The sequence below is a fragment of the Eublepharis macularius genome, chromosome 9 (assembly GCF_028583425.1).
Source record: "Eublepharis macularius isolate TG4126 chromosome 9, MPM_Emac_v1.0, whole genome shotgun sequence".
Taxonomy (NCBI): Eukaryota; Metazoa; Chordata; class Lepidosauria; order Squamata; family Eublepharidae; genus Eublepharis; species Eublepharis macularius.
This window is the reverse complement of record NC_072798.1, coordinates 23,232,355-23,253,355: the sequence shown is the minus strand read 5'-3', so window position 1 is coordinate 23,253,355 and position 21,001 is coordinate 23,232,355. Positions and strand designations below refer to the sequence as shown.

Sequence of the window (21,001 nt, the reverse complement as noted above, 5' to 3'; positions counted from 1 at the left end):
ATCCATAATAGTCTTCTTACAGCAATACTCAGTGTATCATACCCATCTAATTACTAACCAAGGCTGACCCTGCTTACATTCTGAGATCTGACAAGATCAGGCTCCCCTGGGCTTAGGCTGTGAAAAATGACTTAAGGTCACTCGAAGCAGAACTACACAAGACGAATTACTAGAGTTCTGCTTACCTCAAGGTTTGATGGGAAGTGTAGGCATCCTTGCAGCTTTAAGTTTAACATTTATAGAGTGGCAGGGAGGGGAGTGCACGCGTCGGGCTCTTGCCGGGTGCTCCCTTCCCCTCCACTGGGTGTGGGGGGGGGGTTTCAGGGCCCCTCTCCTGCCCCCCCTTCCCCACACAGCAGATAGGCCAGGCAAAGAGGTCAGCAGAAAGGGTGCCTGGAGCATCGCCGAATCCCCACCCCCGCTCGCCTGACCCCAACAGAGCGCTGCCGGGCTATGCAGCTCTGGGCTGTGCACCGTGGCTTTGGGCGGGGGCCGGGCAAGTGGGGGGAAAGGCAGCAATGCTACGGCCTGGGCGCACATGCTGTGTCGCTGCACCCCCCCCCGCTCGCCTGGCCCCTGCAGAGCACTGCCAGGCTATGCAGCTCCAGGCTGTGTGGCACAGCTTCGGGCGGGGGCCAGGCAAGTGGAGGGAGAGATGCAGCGACACTCCAGGCGTCCTGTCTGCTGACCTCTTTGCCCAGCCCCTACTCAAAGCTGCGCTAGCAGCGGCCAGGCACCCTATCTGCTGTGCGGGGAAGGGGGACAGGAGAGGGGCCCCGAAACCCCACACACACCCAGCGGAGGGGAAAGGGGGCACCCAGCAAGAGCCCGACACCTGCACTCCCCTCCCTGCCACTCTATAAATGTTAAACTTAAAAGCTGCAAGGACACCTACACTTCCTACACTTTTATTTATTTTATTTTTTATTTCATTTTATATACTGCCCATCCTCAGGGGCTCTGGGCGGTGAACAAGTTAAAATCAATAAAAACAAAAAAACAACAATACTAAAATCAACATACAAAACAATAATGAAATAAATTAACCAAGTGCAATGGTGGGGAGAACCCCACCCCACCCCAAAGGTGGGAGGCCATCAAACTTCCCCTCAAACCCTGAGGTAAGCAGACACGTGTAGAACTCTAGTAATACGTCTCGCGTAGTTCGGCTCCCAGGGAGCTTCAAAGCAGTCCAGGGATTTGAACCTAGTCTAACCACTGCATAAAACAGATGTATGTGGTGGTGTGGTTAATGTTGGACCAGGATCTGAGAGACCTAGGTTCAGATCCCCACTCTACCATGGAAGCTCACTGGGTACCTTGGGCCAGTCACACACTCTCAGCATAATCTACCTCACAGGTTAGTTATGGGGATAAAATGGAGAAGAGAATGATGTATGCAAATAGATTGCATTCACTGTTCAACTTGGATGTGAGAACCAAAGTGATGGAGTAGTTAATGTGTCAGGCTGGGATCTTGGAGGCTTTGGTTCAAATCCTTGATCTGACATGAAACGCTGAGGGTGACCGTGGTCCAGTTCAGCTGTCAACCCTAATTTACCTCACATAGTTGTGGTGAGGATGAAACGGAGATGGAAGAACCCTTTTGTAAGCTGTGGATCCTTGTGGATCCTGCACAGTGACAGCCCAGCTAGATGTAAACACAGCCAGGCCACAAGTGGTACAGAGCCTCCGATGGGTAGGTATGGCTCAGCCCTGCAGTTCACCGGTTCAAAAGAGAGAGCAGGGGTGGTGAGAAGGGGATAGTGGGGCCTGGGCTGAGAGGGCTCAAGACCTCCAGAAGCGAGGCAGGCCTCAGTGGTGCCCAGACAAGGGGAGAAGAGAGAGCACTGCAGCATACCAGTGTTACTTATATGGTGGTAGGGTTGCCAGGTCCCTTGAGTCCCCTGGCGGGGGACTGGGAATCTGGTACTTACCCTCCGCTCTCTCTGGCATTCCTTCTTGCACGTGTGCATGAGCTCCCGGCGTGCATGATGATGTCACTTCCAGGAAGTGACATCATCATGCGGGTCAAAGAGCAGCCCTGCATGCGCTCCCATGCTTGCCATGAGTTTGGTGATCTTGAGGTTAGAAATGTCAGTTAGTTCAAAGTCGCAGTCTTCTGCTCAGTAATGGGAGTGTGTGGATGGTAATATTCTGGTCAGAAGCTGAGAGGGCTATGTTAGCTCCCAGTCTGGTTCTGAGCTCTGTTCAGAGTGATGGTTTTCATGTGTGCACGGTTTTGCACTGCTTTTTGCTGGCAATGGTGGAGCAAGATTTGACTGGGAATGTGATACTGCCTGCAGAGGAAAAGCAGCTAGGGATGTTCATAAAATGGATGAGAAGACAATGATATAAAGCCACTTTGGGTCCCCACTGGTGGAGAAAGGAGGGTATAAGTAAGTAAGTAAATCATTGTATGATGATATATGAACCTACCCATCAGCAGATACACATCAAATATTTACAGTTCCCTTTGCAAAACCTATGTGGCCAGTATCTCCTGCCATATAAGAGAGAGGCTTCTTTGGGTAATACTTGGAATTTAAGTTTTATTATTAGTTGTGGCATTCCTTGTCACCTTTTGCATGTCTCTATGTAGTGTGGATCTGTATCAGTCAAAACTAAGGTCTACTTAACCAATGTTTCTCAGCGCTTTAGTCTTCATGTTCATCTTTCCCCCTTTAGAACAGGAAATTGTATTCAATGTAACGGGCCAAAAGAAAGAGCCGATGCCTTTTTTTAATTGGTTTTGTGTGTTTTTTTTAAAAAAATGAAAGATGTGAAGTGACTTTTGCAGTTATTTTTTCTTGACCTCTGTTAATAGCATTTTGCTTAATAGCAATTAAAATTCATAGTGTGATTGAGGATGTGAGAATGGAGTTGAAATTTTCATGAGGTGGGAGACCTTAAAATCATGAAAAGAGAGTTCTCTTTCTCTTGCCAAGGATTCTGTTGTTATTCACTTGCTTTCCAGGGTGTACCTTTTTCTTTATAGCTTCCTAATTTGAATACTGATTTTTTAAAAGTTATTTGCCCTCTCTAGTCCTGGTGTATATTGATTAAATATTCCACAGTCAGCCCTGAAAGTACGAATTTCAGCTTGTTGATAGCAAAGCTATTGGTAATACAGTGAACAGAATTAAGGCTCCATCTTTGGGGTAATCCTTGGTTTGTTACTTTTCCTTTAGAGCATATCTCTGTTTGTGAGCTGGTTGTTCTCTTGGCTTAGATAATGAACTCTGAACCAAGGTTCCCCCATTCAGACCATATCTCTGTCATGGACTCATTAAGCGTCCTCATGCAATATGGTGGATATAATACTGACCTACTTTCATGGTGGTTCTGAGGATTATGACAAGATGGGTATGAAGCACTTTTGAACATGTTTTGTTGCCTATCAAGTGTTTTTAGAAAGTGAGTGAGGCCAGGTAGGGGTTTTGAGGCTTCTGATTGGCTACTGGAAATTTGATTGTGCAAATTTATTAAAATATTGATTTGAGAGCAGCTGCCACCACAGCACATTGTATGACAGAAGGTAAGCTGAGGCAGCCATTTTGTGGCTGTGCCCACCATGCTGTGTCAGAATTCCAAAGGTGCCCTTGGGCTCAGAAAGGTTGGGGACCCCTGGCTTACTACTTATACGGTAAGAGTTTTCGATGGATTGCTTTTATCCCACATTCCTAGCAACTGAATATGACTAACCCAAATATTGGTCCTAATTATGAGTAAATGGTACTCTCCCATTGAACACCAATACAGTTTTTACATTTACTTGCAAAAAAGAATTGATGAACTCATGAAGCTGTCCTATATTGAATTGGACCACTGGTCAATCAAGGTCAGATTGTCTATTCTGACTGGCAGCAGCTCTCTGGGGTCTCGGGCAGAGGTCTTTCACGTCACCTACTACAGAGTCCTTTTTCCTGGAGATGGCAGGGATTGAACTAGGACTTTCTGCATGGAAAGCAGATGCTTTGTCATTGAACTGTGGCCCCTACCCTTTCATTGATCTTTAGGTCATATTCTTATTATCAGATGCTTTTTCTGCAGTGAATACTTTTGTGGGTTTCAACCTTATTTGTACCTATCAGAATGAGTTGGTGAAACTTTGCATTACTGTAACTGTCTGACCTTTAGCAAATTATGAAATTCTTAACTTCTTTCTATAAATTGTGGGGAAGAGTGACCAACCACATTGGTTTGCTGTGAGATTTGTGATTGAAAATGTATTAAATAGAAGTTATTAAACAGAAAGGGTATGATACAGCCAATGATATACAATTTTAAGCCCCTTAGATTTCATTGGGACTTATACATCCACTTAGCAATCTTTTCCATTGAAATTAGTGGGAATGAAAGTATCCAGCTTTGCCTGGATTGTACTAAAATTAATTGCAATGAGACTTATTTGTAATTAGCTAACTTCCACTGCTAATTTATTATAATAGTGATTTCCCAGTGGTTGGCCACAGAGCATTTATTGGGTGATTCGGTCAGTATAATAGCACTTCATTTTCTGTGCTACATCATCAGCCTGCTGCTACTAAATCTGCAAGTTATCGTTTGCTCTGTGGGAAGGTCTGGTTTTCTTCTGTCAGTCATGAAGCTGCTGCCAATCAACTTAATTGGGTGACCCTGAATTCCAAAATTATGAGAGAGAGGAGGAAAAAGTTGTTCTCTGTATCCATTTTCTCCGTGCCAATCATAATTTAAAAACTTTTCATCCTTCCTTGCAAGTCATTTCTTTGATAAACTAAGAAGTACTAAAAACTTTCACTATTCCTTGTAGGAAAAAGTGCTCTAACCCTTTGATTCTTTAGAGAGTTTAAGGACAGTGTGTTGCATTGAGTGCCGCATTTCCACGGGCACAAGGAATTCCACCCATTGATGCAGCAGTCTCAGCTCCTTCCTCCTGTAGCTGCCTCAACTTCCCCCCTCAGAATTTTGCTCCTGGAGGATAGGAGAGACCTTCCAGAAGCAGGATCTCTGGGGAAATATCTCTTGCCAGCGGAAGGAGAGAGCTGAGAACGTTGCGCTCTGTGGGGGGAGCTCTGTGCCCCTGCAGAAATGCTGTGCCCAATCGAACCATTTGTAGTTAGACCCGCAATCTCAAGCACATATTCAGAGCACTCCAGGCTGAAATGGTCCTCTTGTCTGTTCACACAACCTTGCTGTGTGGTGTTTTAACAGAAATGTTAGAGGTTGAACATAGGTACCAGTTGTCTGACAGTCCTCAGTTTCCCTTCAGCCAGCGAAGGGACTTGAAGACTTCAGACCCCTATGAGCAGTATCTCATTAGGTAACGTAATGAAAATTGATTGGCTTTAAACTTGTGCTTACTTGAAGAACTGTGTGTCATCTGGCAGAGCAGCTGCAGTGGTAAATGTCATTATTCCATCTTGCCCGATCATATCGTACGTTTCCCAAAGTGACCGTGTGCATAAGCACCTTCAGGGAGCAATTGCATGAAGAAAACCTGGCTGCCCGGAAGCCATTTCCTCCATTTTTTAAAAAAATGGAGGAAATAAAAATAATTTTGGTATTATGAGTTTCTGCCTCTGCAGAGCTCTGCACAGATAGAACATTGTATATTACAATTACAAGAGAGCTTTTCAAAGATTCTTACCCAGATTCAAACATCTGACTTTTGGGTCTGTGCCCGTTGATGTCAAACACTCTGAAGAGAATTTAGATTGCTTTTTTTTTAAGTGATTGGGTTTCATAAGGATTCAAGATCATAAGAACAAACAAGAAGATGCTGTTGCTGTATAGTTTGGCAAAGACCAAGAAATACACTGGAATAAAAGCCAAGGCATTTCAGAGAACAAAAACAAATTAGCTCATGGCACTTTACGTCTAGACTGTGGATTTAACTCTTTTCACTAAATAGCAAATGACTCCTTTGGAGGGAAAAATGCATTTTGGCCATATGCAGCATGTGGTTGGTATTCGTGGTGATCATATTCTTGCATGTTAGCATACTGACATGGGTTTGCATTTGAAGCAGTTTAAGGAAACAAATTTTTTGTTAAGAACTGTCTCTTTGTGATTAGAAAAGTCAGTCAGCGTTTCAGTCTGAATGGTATTTTGGGGGACGGAGCTACCTCGTGAGGGTCCTTTTAAAAATAATACGAATTTTTTTAGAGATGAAGCACAGATTCCACATTTACTTAACTTTGCTTCAGGTTAAGGAAAATGTTTTATAAACTTAAACTGACTTAGTCAATTTAGAGAATGTTTGCATTTTTTGCTATTCTAATAGCTCTTTTTGTAATACTCAAAGCAGTTTATGTGAAACAGTAAAATCTCTAGACAAAATACTCAATTTAAAACAATTATGCATAAAAAAACTAATAAGCCATTATGTTGGCTGTGAAGCTAAAAACAAAACAAAAGTCTGTTAATGGTCTGTGAGAAATTACTCAGTTAAGCATGTGAGAAGGCCTTAGAGTAAAGAATTTCTTGTCCAGTGTTTTGAATAGCAGTAATGATGGGCACCTGTGCAACATCAGAAGGAGAGAATTTTAGAGGGATGGGATTTATTTTGTTTATTAACCTTATTTATAGTCTGCCTTTCTCTCTAGGACTCAAGGCAGACTACATAGTGTGAGTCAGTATAGTAAAGACATTTCAAAGACACTTCAAAAAACAATGTAATGGGGTATATAAGTACAAATTTGCAAAGGTTTAAAACCAGTGTAAATCCAGTACAGAGTTGAAGAAATGCTGAAATGGAGTATAAACAATTCTAAGACTGACATATTAAACAACACAGAAACTACCAAAGTGGATCATACATCCAGCAACAGACAGTACACAGTAGTGAAGTCTATAATCCCTATCCTTTTACTGATGCACCTCTTTGAGACCACTTCCTTACAGTACAGCCCTCCTATCTGAGTAAAAAGCCCTCTTGAATAATTCCGTTTTGCATAGTTTTTGGAAAACCGGGAGAGTGAGAGCTTTCTTGACATCTTCAGGTAGGTCTGAAGATTTTGCTTATGTGCCAAGTGGCACCTGCAGAAGACCCTGTTCAGATGAGCAAAGTTGCTGGGGGGGAACATGGAGACCAAGGCTGTGAAGAGCTTGTGTGGGATAGCCAATACTTTGAATTGAGCCCAGTAATGGATAGGTAGCCAATGGAGTGACTGCAAAATGGGAGTAATATTCATGTTCCTCCTAGCTCCCAGTAGTAACTGAGGCATTGCTTGGTCTCATAGAAAATACCTCGTTGAAGTACACAGGCCACAATAGGTGTTTTGGTTGTGCTGTCATATTGTGATTGAGAACAAGAGGTATGCACGGAAAGCCTCCTGGTTCAAAGCTGAACCATGAATTTACTAGAGTGATGTAGGTAAGCCACAATTTCTCTTAACTGTGGTCTAAATAATGAAGAGATAGAACAGACTGTGTTACTTTAGAATATGGGTGGATGTACATTCTACCACTATCAGATGCATGGAATCATATTAAGATGCCTGGTGGCATTCTCTCTCTGAAGCTAAGTAGGTGACTGTGTGTCTCCTGAACCCCTTAGAGGAGAGTTGGGGGGGGGGCTATTTCTTTTTAATCCCAGGTTCAGTCCCCAGTGGCTTTAATTAAATGAAGACTGTTCATTGCCTGAGACACTGGAAAGCTGTTTCCTGTCTACTTAGATAGATGGACCACTCGTCTAACATGATGTAAGACAGCTTTATATGTTCATCTTAAGGGTTTAAAAGATTCCTTGTAGCAATTTTAAAAAATGGGTTAATTCAGGTGTAGTGCTGGTTTGGCGCTGCATGGATAAGCCTTGTGTACATGTGTTCACATTGTTCTCTTCTTGCAAATTGTGATCAATTTCATGACTTCCTCTTTAGCAGAAGCTTGTTCCAGCAGTTCAAATCAGCAAACTGTGGTTTGAGCTGGCCCTTCAAACCATGATGCGACTTGCAAACTGACTGTTTCTTGATCATTGGTTCGTTCTTTCTGATTTTCTCCTCAAAGGGACCCAAAGTAGCTTATAACTCTATTAAAATACTATCAAAACACAGTAGAAGGAAAAAAGAATACAATTTAAAAGAAACAAAAAATAACCAACTGTTCTTGTGTGGATCATGGATCCTGTAAGCTAGCTTGTCAGGGCCACTGAAGATGGGCCAAGAGCTCTTTGGCTGTTGCCTCTAAGCTCCCTCCTAAGGACATGCATCTCTCACCATGCCCCAAGTTTATGCCGGCAAACAGGAAGAGTAACCAAAAAACACAGCTTCAGCAGGCAGCAGTATTCCTCTCCCTATGCATGACTTACGCAGGACCGTGTCAATTTCATGAGTGTTTAAATTCAGAAGAACTTTTTTTTAACCAGTGTTGAACACAAAAATACAATATTTAATCCTCTAGTAAATGGTTGCCTGAAAACTGAATCCCGGCTTTATAAATTAACCACAGTTAAAATAAATCATGGCTTTACATCTGTCATGTCTGAATGGTGCCGAAATATAACACCGAGACTCTCATATTTCTCTCTCTTCTTTCATGTTTGCTTTTTCAGTATGGGGTACTGCATCCTTTTGGTCCATGGCTTAAACAAGCTTTGCACGTGGCTAAATAAATGGAGAACCACTGTAATGGCCATGTCAGCCTTGCTGCTGTTGCTGTTCTCCTGGAAGACTGTGAAGCAGAATGAAATCTGGTTGTCGAGGGAGTCTCTTTTCAGGTATGATGTGCCTTGTATTTTTTGGGAGATACAGTGCTTGGAAGATGTGATGCACGCTGTACTTGCTCTCTTTAAAATGTCATTGGTGAAAATCTTTTAAAATATTTTTTGGCAGGATAGAAAAGAGGAATTAGAGCAGAGATTAGAAAAATGGGATGGAGGGAAGAGATACAATGAAGGAGTGAAAGGGCAGAATAGAGAATCAATATCTTAGTGAACTGGGATCCACTGTCTTTGTTTACATGCAATTGCTGTTTTTTTTAAATGCTGTGTACCTGTGTGAGCACAGAAGGATTGTAAGGAAACAAGGTGATGAGAATGTGGGTCCTGGTAGGCACTGTGAAGAATTGCTGTCCTGTGCTGAAGGCCTTCAAGTAGAAGTTGGGTAGCCACCTTCCATTTCTGAATTTCTTTTGTTGACCAGGAATTGGACAATATGGTTTACAACAGGGGTCACCAACGTGGTATCCAAGGGCGTTATGGCATCCGTCAGCAGCATTCTTAGGGCTTGCCAAGTGTTTTTAGAAAGTGGGTGGGATTAGGTGGCAGCTTTTGTCCATGAGGCCTTCTCATTGGCTGACATTTTGTGGTAGGCTCTGCCTCCTATGGTAGCCATTTTGGTGGGCTCTACCTCCTGTGATGGCCATTTTGTGGTTGCGTCCACCACCCTGTGTCAGAATTCCAAAAGTGCCCACAGGATCAAAAAAGGTGGAGACTCCTGGTCTACAAGATCTTTTCCAACTCTGACGTTCATGATACTATGTCCTGAGGGCAAAGGTGTTAAAAATTTAATTCAGTTTTTCAAGGCTACATCTCTCCACTTCTGTGTCTAGTGCCTCCCCCGCACACACACCTTTCCTCCATTGAGCTCAGGGAAATTTATGTAGTTCTTTCTTCTTCACTTTTAGGTTAGGCTAGGAGCATAGGACTGGCTCCAGTCACACGTTGAGCTTTGTGGCCAGAAACCACCATACTGGTTTATATAATGTACACATCGGTGGTAATGTACTTTATTGAGAAAGATATGCCATTTAGAGTATCTGCTGTAAAATCAGCATTTATAAATGCCATATATTCTTCTGTTAATGGGAGACAGAAGGATAATGGACCGCTAGATAGTCTCTCTCCTCATCTTGTGGATCAAACCTTTAAAACTCTTTTGTATCCTATCTATAAATGGATTCTCCTTGCTCAGCTATTCTGTTCCCTGAGCCAAATGTGCTGACAAGAAATGATTTCTCCCACACAGAAGGATGCTTTTACTGCTTTTTTATTTATGCATGTTAACTCTGCAAAACTAGAGGTGCTGCGTGTACAAGTCCTCCTTGTTTTGTGCATCGCAAACAGGATTATTTAATAAGTTCCAACCATGAGTGCTCATGAAAGATCAATGGAAGGCAATTTAACAGGAGTTTGCACAGCACACGGTTTATCATTGTGTGTGTGTGTGTAGGGGGAATGTTATTACCTATGGCGATGATTCACAGGACAAGTTTTTGAAAAAACTGCTTGACTCTCAGCATATCTCTCTAGCCCTGTTCAGTTTTTACAGACTTTTCATGGCTTCGCTTAAGCAATCTTGGGAATTGTAGTCTAGTGAGGGTGCCAGGAATTCTGCGATAATGTCTCCAGCTATATCCTAAGCATTCCTCCATGGAAATGGGTAAGATCAACCACAGCACAGGGCCATGCTCGCCCCACCCCCACCCCACTGGCCCCTGTTGGATTTAGTAGGCCCGGCACAACCATACCAGCAATGGGAGGTTTCCAGTTAACTCACCAGAACCAACCTGAGATAGAGGAGCTAGGAGGAACCTTTGAAACCTCCAGGGAAGGAGAAACACTTGGGCTGAGATGGCTGAGATGCTTGTAGAGTTGACAAGTCTCCTGGGCTTGAAAACAGGGGAGTTGTTGCGGGGGGGGGGTGGCAATGGGAGGACTTACCTAGTGTTTGGGGCTGATTTTTATCAAATCAGCCCCACATGCAACTGTTGCTTCCATGTCATGCCCGGAATGACATCATTCCCAGTGTGATTTGGGAGTGCACTGTGGAGTTTCTAGGCCTGTTTCTGCACCTCCCTCCAGCCAGCTAGGTGAGAGATGGCAGAGGCTGGGAGTGGGGCATTCCTCACCCCCACTGGAGAGCTGGTAACCCTAGATCTTGTCAGGCAGCAGGTTCCAGCTTAGGCCTCGCAGCCATTGGTAGGAGTTCATGGGTTCCTGTCCCCAACCCTTTACTAGGCTAAGCTGAGAACAAAGCCAAAGAGGAAGAGGCCAGGCCATACCCTTGAGAAGAGAGGGTAGCTAAAGGTCAGGGAGAAGCATGTAACATTACCCCTACCCTTCTCTTACTGAAGTGGTGCCCCAGACTGGTTGGGAAAAAGGATGACACTGGTGGGTGTCCTTCCTTTGAACTCCAGCCCCTACAAGTGGAGTCTGACAAATTCATACGTTCGTGCATTCTCTGTTGTCCCCTCCCCCCTTGTGGAACGGCCTGCCTGAGGAAGACAGGAAGGCTCCCATGCTATTGCCATTCTGCAAACTATCATAATGCATCATGTCTAATATTCTATATTTGTTTCAGCTTTCTGTAGCCATAGTCCTATTGCATTGCTTAGTGGATTTCTCAGCCTTTTGATTGCATTGACTTACACTGTGTAATTTGCCTTGAGTCTAAATGAGAAATATGGACTATAAATACAGTAAGTAAATAAATGTAAATGCTAGCTTGGGGATTATTCTTGCCACAGGAGACCAGGGAAGTGTCTACTTCTTCTTTTAAAAAAATAATTTTTATTGTTTTATATTTTACACAACAAAAAATAGCAACAAGAAGATAAAACACACGGAAAAGCCAAAAACAGGGTAAGAGGGGAGCTTCCATCAAATTTGGCTATAATTTAATGTACATTCATTAAATCCATTTCTGAATGATAATATCCTGTAATATAACTATTCATTATCTTAGCCAAATTTCAGATGAGGGTTTCCATCAAATTAAAGAACATTTTAAAAAGAGCAATATTCTGGAAATTCTATTAAATAAATTATGAAACCATTCCAGACTATCTTAAAATCATCTTCCTTTTTTAATTCAAAAAAGAAATCACCTTGTTAATTTTTCAAGTGCTGCTATATTTGTTAATTTAGCACACCACCTATCCAAGGAAATGACTTTAGCATTTTTCCAACACTGGACAAGTATCATAGTTGCGACTAAAAGAAAATAAATGTTTTTTCTTTACATTGAGAATTTTCATTGGTAAATAAGTTGAGTAGAGCTAATTCAACAGTTGGTTTTATTTGTTCTTGGGTTATTTTAACAATCTCTGTAAATATTGATTTCAAAAAATTTGCAGTAAATTGACAGGACCACCACATGTGCTTAATTTGCCACAACCTCTCCTGCAGTTTTTATCTTATTTTTATTAAGTGGGCTATCCTAACTGAGTTCAAATACCACATTTGAGATACCTGTAATGCATGCTCTTGTAAATTTCTTGAAATTGATTTATAGGGAAATCATTGAAATAATGTGTTTCCAATCCTTATCATTAAATGTAATGTTCAGTTCTGCTTCCCAAATCTTTTTAATTGTCTGCGTTGGAACCTCCCTGATTTGATAAAATCCTATATATTTTAATTTCACCTCCTCATCTATATTTTGAATTAATTCTTCAAATTCAGTTACTGATCTGTTTAAGTGCTCTTTAACTTCTCTTTTGGAGGAAACTTAAGATTTGATATTTCAGCAACCATTTTGTCCCTTCTGGAATCTTTTCTTCAGTCCAGAATTGACTGCTATTATTTAATAGCATCATATTTGCATTCTTTAAAGTTATTTGATTGAAAAAAAAGAGTCTGCACCATGAACCATAACTTTTAACTGAAATAAATTTGGGATGGTACAAAATGGGGGTCAATGGGGAGATCCCTGGGTATAATACCCCTTTCCATTTCCTCCATACTCCATAGAGCCAGGGAGTGTTGACAGAGAATTCAACTTTAATTTTGTACAAAAAACATCAAATAAAAATTGATTACCTGCTATCTCATTAAATTTAAAACTCTCTAACTCTAACTAGCTTACTTCCTTAGAGAGGGATAAACAAGGGATTAGACGTCTCATTTGATATGCATCAAAATATAAGGAAATGTTTGGAATGCCACATCCTCCTTATCGAATAGAGTGATACCATAGAAGTTTTGCCATTCTTGGATTTTTAAAGTTAAAAATAAATTGATGTAATTTTAATTGCCAGTCCTTCAAAACTTTGTCCAAGATATAAGTGGAAGCACATAGAATAAAAAAGATAATTTTGGAAGAGCAGACATATTAATAATTGCCACTCAAGTGGTCACAGCTGTTTTCGGATTTGCCCATCTAATCAGATCAATTTTTATCTGTCTCCGCAGAGTTTTGTAGTTACATTGATAAATTTGAAATAGATATTCCAAGCTATCTTAAAACTTTTATGCACTAATGGTATATATTTAAAGTGTGAAAGGTTCTCAACTGAGTTGAAGGGGAATGTAACGGCATAGCATATTATATTTTTAAAATTTACCTAAGGCTGGAAATTAGATTGAATTTTGAAAGTTCTTCCTTTAAAGGTTGTATAGCTTCTGTCAAATTTATAAGAGATAGCGACATATTGTCTGCATACATTGTTAGCAGATGTTCTTTTTTTTCCATATTAAACTCTTCTAATATGTTGATTAGATCTCAGTTTATTAGCCAGTGGCTCCAAAGCTAAGATAAAAAGCAAAAAGTATTTGTTTCTAGTCTGAGAACTTTATAGGCTGGGTTTTTTTATGATGACTTATGCCCTCTTGTGTTTTTAATGGATGTTTATCGTTGATACCTTTTTGCTGTTTTTATGCTTTTATTGTATTGTTTTACTTTGTGATCCACCTTGAGCAGGTCTCTGGAGAAATGACGTAAATATTCCAATTACATAATACATGTGTGTGTTATGTGCCATCAAGTCACCTCCAACCTATGGCAACCCTATAGGAAAGACCTCTAAAACATCCTACCGTTAACAGACTCACTCAGATCCTGCAAACTGGAGGACATGGCTTCTTCTATTGTGTCAAGCCATCTCATTTTAGGTCTTCCTCTTTTCCTACTGCCTTCCACTTTTCCTAGCATTATTGACTTTTCCAGAGAATCTTGTCTTCTCATGATCTGACCAAAGTATGATAGCTTGAGTTTTGTCATTTTAGCTTCTAGGGAGAATTCAGGCTTGATTTGATCTAGTACCCACTTATTTGTCTTTTTGGCTGTCCATGGTATCCGCAAAACTCTCCTCCAACACCACATTTTAAATGAATCAATTTTCTTCCTGTCAGCTTTCCTCACTGTCCAACTTTTACATGCATACATAGTAATGGGTAATACCATAGTTTGGATTATCTTGATCTTAATTCCCAGAGAGACATCTTAATCTTTAAGGATCTTTTCTAGCTCCCTCACACTGCTCTTCCAAGTCTCAATCTTCTTCTGATTTCTTCATTGTAGTCTCCCTTTTGGTTGATGATTGAGCTGGGGATAGAAAATCTTGAACAATTTCCATTTTCTCATTTCCTAGTACATATATTAATAATATTGCTTTTATATAATATATATTTATATAATATATATTTATATAATTCCCTTTTATTTTTTATATATAATATTTATATTATACATATAAATATTACTATATTATTTATGCCCTTTATGGGGTCCTTAATGACAATTTCATGTATCTGATGAAGTGGGGTCTAGCATGTGTCTGTGTATGCCCCAGACTCCACTTACATACTCCAACCCTATGTATGGAGTATGTGTTGGAGTATGTAAGGAGAATGTTCCATCACGCCCTTAAACTCTGGTCAAAAGCCCTTAACTTTGCTTCAGGCTGTAAGTTGTTGTAGGCCTAGCCTCAATCTAGCTAGAAAAATGTGCTGGTGTGTTAATTTACAACACCTGCAGGCCAGTGCTAGTTCCTGTGAGAGTCAGCCTTGGTGCCTGGCTCTCACTACTCCTTATCTCTATTCTCCAATTTCTCACAGCTAGCAATGCCAATTAAGCAAGTGAGCCCTGATTGGCTCTTGGTTGATAGAGTGATGTCAGCAGGCCTGAAAAAATATGGCTGCCTATCACACAGGATTCTCTCAGTTAGAGATGCCAGCTCCAAATTGGAAAATTCCTGGAGATGGGGGGGGGGGGTTTAAGCCTGGAGAAATCAAGGTTTGGGGAGGGAAACGTCAGTAGGGTATAATGCCACAGAGTCCACCCTCCAAAACAGCCATTTCCTCTAGGTGAACTGACCTCTGTGATCTAGAGATCAGCTGTAATCTGTAATTCTGGGACATCTTCTACCACCACCTGGAGGCTGGCAACCCTACTTTTGATTCATCATGCCTTTTCTATCATGTGTGAGAGAAGATTGCTTCCATGCGTCTTACCATCAATAATGCCTCAATTTGCATGGCATGGAAATGGACTCCTTTGCCAGTCCTAACAGTGAGAACCTGTCAGTTAAGAAGCTGCATCAGAGAAGCATATTTAGCAAGCCTTAAGTATTTTAGCCAGATAGTTGTTAAAGTGTTTTTTGTTTTTTCTTGTCTATTGCCTGAATTTAAGACTGCTTTATGCTAAGCAACACTCTCTGTTATATTCTGCTTAATAAACTAAAGATATTTTATTTTAAGCCTGTGCCCAGAGTTACTTGTCGGTCATGAGTGTAACCTCAGAATGAACCCTGAGACTGAAAAGTGTAATCTTAAAAAGTTCAGACACCGTCCTGTGGCCTAGGGAATCTGAAGTGGCTGTGGCCGGGTCACTGCCCAGAACAGGAGTTTGTGGGTGCCTGCTTCGTACAGGGTATATATGGGTGTAATGATTTTAAGTAAATGTGTGTATGTGTCTTTAAATGCTTGGAGCGGTATAGATGAAGAGTGGGGGTGAAAGAGAGGGGTGAGTGAGTGATATGATTGGTTCATGACTGAGAGTGTGGGCGGAGTGAATGCAGTTTTAGACTGAGGGTGGAGAGAAAATGTTTAGTCAGGGTAAGAGAAGCAAGCTGTGTGCAGCCTGAGTATTTTTAAGCAGTTCTGAGAAAAATATTTAGTCAGGAGAAAGCAGGCAAGCTGTGTGCAGCCTGAGCTTGTTTCTGTTGTCCAAGTGAAATATAACCTGTGTGAAAGACTGAATTGTGTGTTTGTGAAAGAACATTCAGTCAGGAGAAAGCAGGCAAACTGTGTGTGCACCTGAGAAAAGGTCTTGCTTGTAATTGAGAGAGAAATTAATATCAAAAGCAGGCAAACTGTGTGTAAAGCCTGAGAGAAGATCTGTGTGACTGGGATTAAGTAAAGTAACATTAAGAATTGAGAACTACTCTTTTGAAACTACCAAGTTTTAGAAATAACATGAAAATGATACTGTTACGATCTTCACTTTCTTTAGGGTGGATTTTGCTTTAATCTTTCTCTTCACACCCTCTGGGTAGTTAGCTGCCACCAGGAATATTAAATTCCAATATATTTTATTTAAGTTTTCCCTTTGGTAACGTGTTTATGCGTCAGGCTCCTTCGTGGTTCTATGTGGCCCTGAGGATAGGAATGGGAGATAACAATGACTGCTACTCTGGGATATAACAAAACAAAACAAAAGTTTATTTTTTTAGAAGCGTATTGGTTACATAAAAGTATTTCTTAGTTCTTCTAGTTGCTTCATCCAAACTCATTCACACAGATCTCTTGTAAGGCTTCACACACAGTTAGCTTCTTTCTCTAGGCTCTATATTTCTCTCACAGAGAACTCTTCAGACAGCACACAGCTAGCTTGTTTTCTTTTCACTCTCAATTCTTTCTCTCTCAGGCACACACACAGTTTGCCTGCTTCAAATAGAGTGAATATATAGTCTCACAGACACACTCAGTTCAGGCTTCCACTCAGGTTGCCTTTCCCTCACAAATACATGAACACCCTCAGGCTGCACACAGCTCGCCTCTCTTGCCCTAACTGAATCTTTTTTCTCTCCCTCAATAACTGAAAACTGCCTTCACTCCGCCCACTCTCTGTCATCTACCAATCATATCACTCACTCATCTCTCTCTTTCACCCCCACTCTTCACCTACCTCACCAAACGTTTAAAGACACATGCACCCATTTCTTGAAATCATTACAGATACACTTCTTAAAAAATATATAAAAGTTCACTTTGTTTTTTTTATATCCCAGAGTATCTGTCATTCCTATATCCCATTCCTATCCTCAGGGCCACATAGTACCATGAAAAAGCCTGACCCTTGGGCATGTTACTAAAAGAAGAAATTTAAGTTATTCTGGAATTTAATTCCTGGTGGCAGCAATCTACCAAGAGGGGGCAAGAATAAAAGGCTTAAAGACCAAATCTACCCAAGAGAAAGAAGGGGGTCATAACAAAGGGCAGCCCATGAGTTCACAGGGGGAACCTCATCTTCTTTAGCCCTTTTTCTTTTATGTCTCCTTCTGGCAGTACTCGCAGCTTCTGTCCTTTCCTTCCTAGCTACCTACATTTTTCTGTTTTTTCCCTGACAGCCTTTGCCCCTCCCTCTCTCATGCACCTTTTAATGTTCCTCTCCAGCATATTCAGCTTTCCCTTTTAAGCTTTTTGCTCCTCCCCACTTCTGCATTACCTTCCTGCCCTCCTACTTTTTCTTTTTTCCAGCCTGTCTCTCTCCCCTCTCCCCTGCGCTGATGGTAATTGAGGCTTGGAAATGTTAGCAGTGTTGGTTGGGAATTATCTAGCAACCTGCCAAAATATACTCTGAGATCTCACAACATAAGACTCTCTCTACACAAGATATCTTACATGGGGACACTCAAGTGTAGGGAGACTCAGTGTTAGCCAGGAAGCATTGTTTAAAAAAGACAGATTCAAAGTGTCTGTCAATTTCACCTCTCTACAGGATGATAGTTTAAAAAGATAAAGCTGGCAGAGGTCCTTCCTCAGAAGGTTTGTCAATTTCATCTTCACCTCCCTGAAGGCTCTGTCAATTTCACCTCTCCTTCCTGGGAGAGGAAGATGAAATTAACAAATCCTCCTAGCAATCTCTGCCTGCTCTGTCTTTTTAAACTACCCTAGTGTAGAGAAGTGAAAATGATAGAGCCTTCAGCTCTGTCTTTTACAACTACACTTTCCAGCTAACATTGCATCTCCCTACACTTAAGCATCCCCATGTAAGATGTCTCGTGTAGAGAGACTCATAGCCTTGCAAAATTTCAAGAGCACTGTTTTCTTAAATAAGTATACATTGCTTCTATGATTTCTGGGTTTTTCAGTTCCCACTGTTTCCCCCCAACATTTTATATTTTTCTGTAAACCTGGGGCTTGTTGAAAAAAATCCCGTCTGTCCGTCTTGGTCATATCATGAGAAGACAAGACTCACGTTACCCCAGTATTGCAGGTTGCTGAGGTAAAATTGCTTGTCTAACTGTGAAATCCTAAGAAGAGTTTCTCCATTCTAAGCCCATTGAAGTCAATGGGCTTAAATTGATGTAACTCTGTTTAGGATTTCACCTTACAACTTGCCCATTGATGGGATTTGAACTAGGGACTTGTTGGTTCTACAGCTCAGTCTCTTACCATTAAGACTGCGATAGGTTTCAGCAAGGAAGCTGAGCACATTTATGTAAAATAAGCAAATTTGCACAACTATTTTTGCTTTAATTTATAAAGCCTTTACCAATGCTAGCTTAATTTACGTCATTGGACTTTGTGCCAGCACATTGCATTAGAGGTTAGTCTGTCAGAAACACTACAAAAGTCAATTAGGAAGGAAATCACACAGATACATTGTTCTCAAATTTATGGTATCTAGTTTCCCCCCTGCTCAGCTAGCTCAATTGCTATATTGGTTTTTTTTTCCTGAAGGAAAAATAGAGTTTAGGAATTTATGTTGGAAAAAATGTGTGTGGAAAATACCAGTTGGGAGGATGAAGGAAATAGACATGGAAACAAATAATTATGTCTTCTATGTTTTCCTCAATTGGCTGGGAAATGGGTGTTTTTAGTATTTCCTCTTTTTAATTAGGAAATAATTTCCTGAGTAGGTTAAGGGCCAGGTTTCATAAATGCCAGTAGATTCTACTTTGCTCCACAAACATGTAGGACCATTCCTCACATTATGATTTCAAGGTGAGGAAAGTCCCTCTGAGAGTCAAAACAGAGGAACTGCTCTGCAAAAAACATCTGGGAATAGTTTCTTCATTGTGTGAATGTCAGGTACCTGAGCTGGCCACTTATGTTCCCCTTTGGACAAAAATGCGTGTCTGCAGTTTTTGTCTGTACCAATAACCTTTTGTGTCAGCCTAGTCTTATAGGAATAGCTCCATCCTCTTGTTCCACTCCTGTAGATACTGCTGGGCAGCAAAACTAGGTCTTTCTCCTAGATTTTGACTAAAGCTGCTTGAAAGTGAGATTTCTGTATAAGGGATTCCCTGCTTTATGACCACACATTCCTGCTACAACCTTCACTTCTGGCCTACTAGAGTGAAGGTGTGTGAAGTATCAAAGGATGCCACCAGCTTGGCATTGTGTTTCCAGCTGAGAAACTCGGTGGGGCTGCCTCACAAAGGGAGAGGTATGAGAGAGCGTAGGGTTTCCACAGAAAACAACTAAAATTCAGTCACTAGATACTCTCCATTTAAGGGATCTCAGGTTGCAGGTGTTCGGGAAAGACATTTCTCTGCCTGAGGCTTGAGAGACCCACTTCCATTCAAAGGAGACAATACTGAGTTAGATGGATTAATAGCCTGAGTTGGTATAATGTAGTTTTATCTGTTTATCCTATCCACAGTACATGGCAGGATTGGGGTGGCTGTGACTACAAAAATATGACTTGCTCTGAAATAACAGATCCACCAGGCTCGTTATTCGTTTCCCCAGCTTGCTTTGCTCTTACTTGTTGCATCTTGGGGTGAGGTATGAACTCATGATGTTATGTTTCTTTTTTTCTGTGCTTCCTCATTCCTAGGTCAGGTGTGCAGACTCTGCCCCACAATGCCAAGGTGCACTATAACTATGCCAATTTTTTGAAAGACCAAGGTCGTGACAGCGAAGCCATCTACCACTACAAAACAGCACTCAAGTAAGTTCTTGGAAATCTTCCTGAAGCTCACTTCTTCGAACAGTGGAAGTGTTAGTAGAAAGAAGTCATAGAAAGGTTTTTCTCCTGTCACTTGGTGGTTTCTTCCCATTTTACCATACACAAAATTGAATTGATAATATTTATTCAGCACTTCATAGAGCAGCCATGAAGAGGCTGTTGACAAAAGTTTTGCTGCAGTGTGCTTCGTAAAATCACTTCGTTATGCTCTAATAAAATGGGCTACACTTTTTGAGTGGTACAAGTGTGGGCAGAGGTCAACTTGGAGGTCAAACTAGGTCCCGCCACCCCCAATCCCTAAGTATCTTTATAACCAGGTGTTTGGAACAAATGAGAATGTGTTAGTGAAGCAGTTTGGGCTGTTTCACTTGAATCTTTGGGTGTTGTGAATATCACTGAGCCCACCCCCAGATAAACAAAGGTATCTATGAAAGGAAACAGCATTTATATTCAGAAGCACATTGGAGAGAAAGACACTCTAAAGAGCCATGCATTGTAAGAAACCACGCAGTTCACAAAATTGCAAGGCTCCTATTGGACTTTTATCTTTCAGTCTCTTCGGTAGTTCCATCAGACCCTTTTCCTCTTTGTTATTAGCAAGCCTCATCATTGAATACCGGATTTCTTTAGCAACATGAAACAAGAGTCCAGTGGGCACTTTAAAGACTAACTAAACATTCCAGCATCAACTTCCCTGGGTCAGAGCTCACTTCCATATGCTTGCATCTGATTCAGAAAACCTTATTCTGGAATAAGTTTTGTTAGTCTTTAAGTTGCATTGGACTCCTGTTTTGTTTTAATGCTACAGACTAACAGTGGGCCTGATATGCTTAACCCACACATGCACTGTGTTTCTACCCTTACTGATAGATGCCAGTCCAAACAGAACAATTATATCAGCATAGAGAAACTACACTAAACCAGCATCCCTAACTAAAAGATGTTAAGCAAGAACAATTTCTGTAAGATTCCTTAAAGGCTCCTGTCAACTTCCCATCTTGGCATTACTTTTGCTAGAGAAGCTGCTGTCTGAAGAACTGTAAGAGCCAAACTGGAGTTGATGTTGGAAATCCATGTGCTGCCCCCCTCCCCGCAAATCATTTTGTATCCCAATTCTTAACTGCTTTAAGCTCTGATAGGAAAAGAACTCCTCAAACCTG

The 21,001-nt window shown here is 41.2% G+C and overlaps 1 protein-coding gene across 1 annotated transcript in view; it reads left to right on the top strand.

Moving 5' to 3' along the window:
• The window catches only part of TMTC1 (transmembrane O-mannosyltransferase targeting cadherins 1), a 178,159-nt gene that overhangs the window by 100,720 nt on the left and 56,438 nt on the right, over positions 1 to 21,001 (top strand). The window contains exons 10-11 of the mRNA XM_054989117.1: positions 8,534 to 8,698; positions 19,710 to 19,823. Of these exons, the coding sequence (XP_054845092.1) occupies positions 8,534 to 8,698; positions 19,710 to 19,823 (279 nt within the window). The remainder of the gene's footprint in view (positions 1 to 8,533; positions 8,699 to 19,709; positions 19,824 to 21,001) is intronic.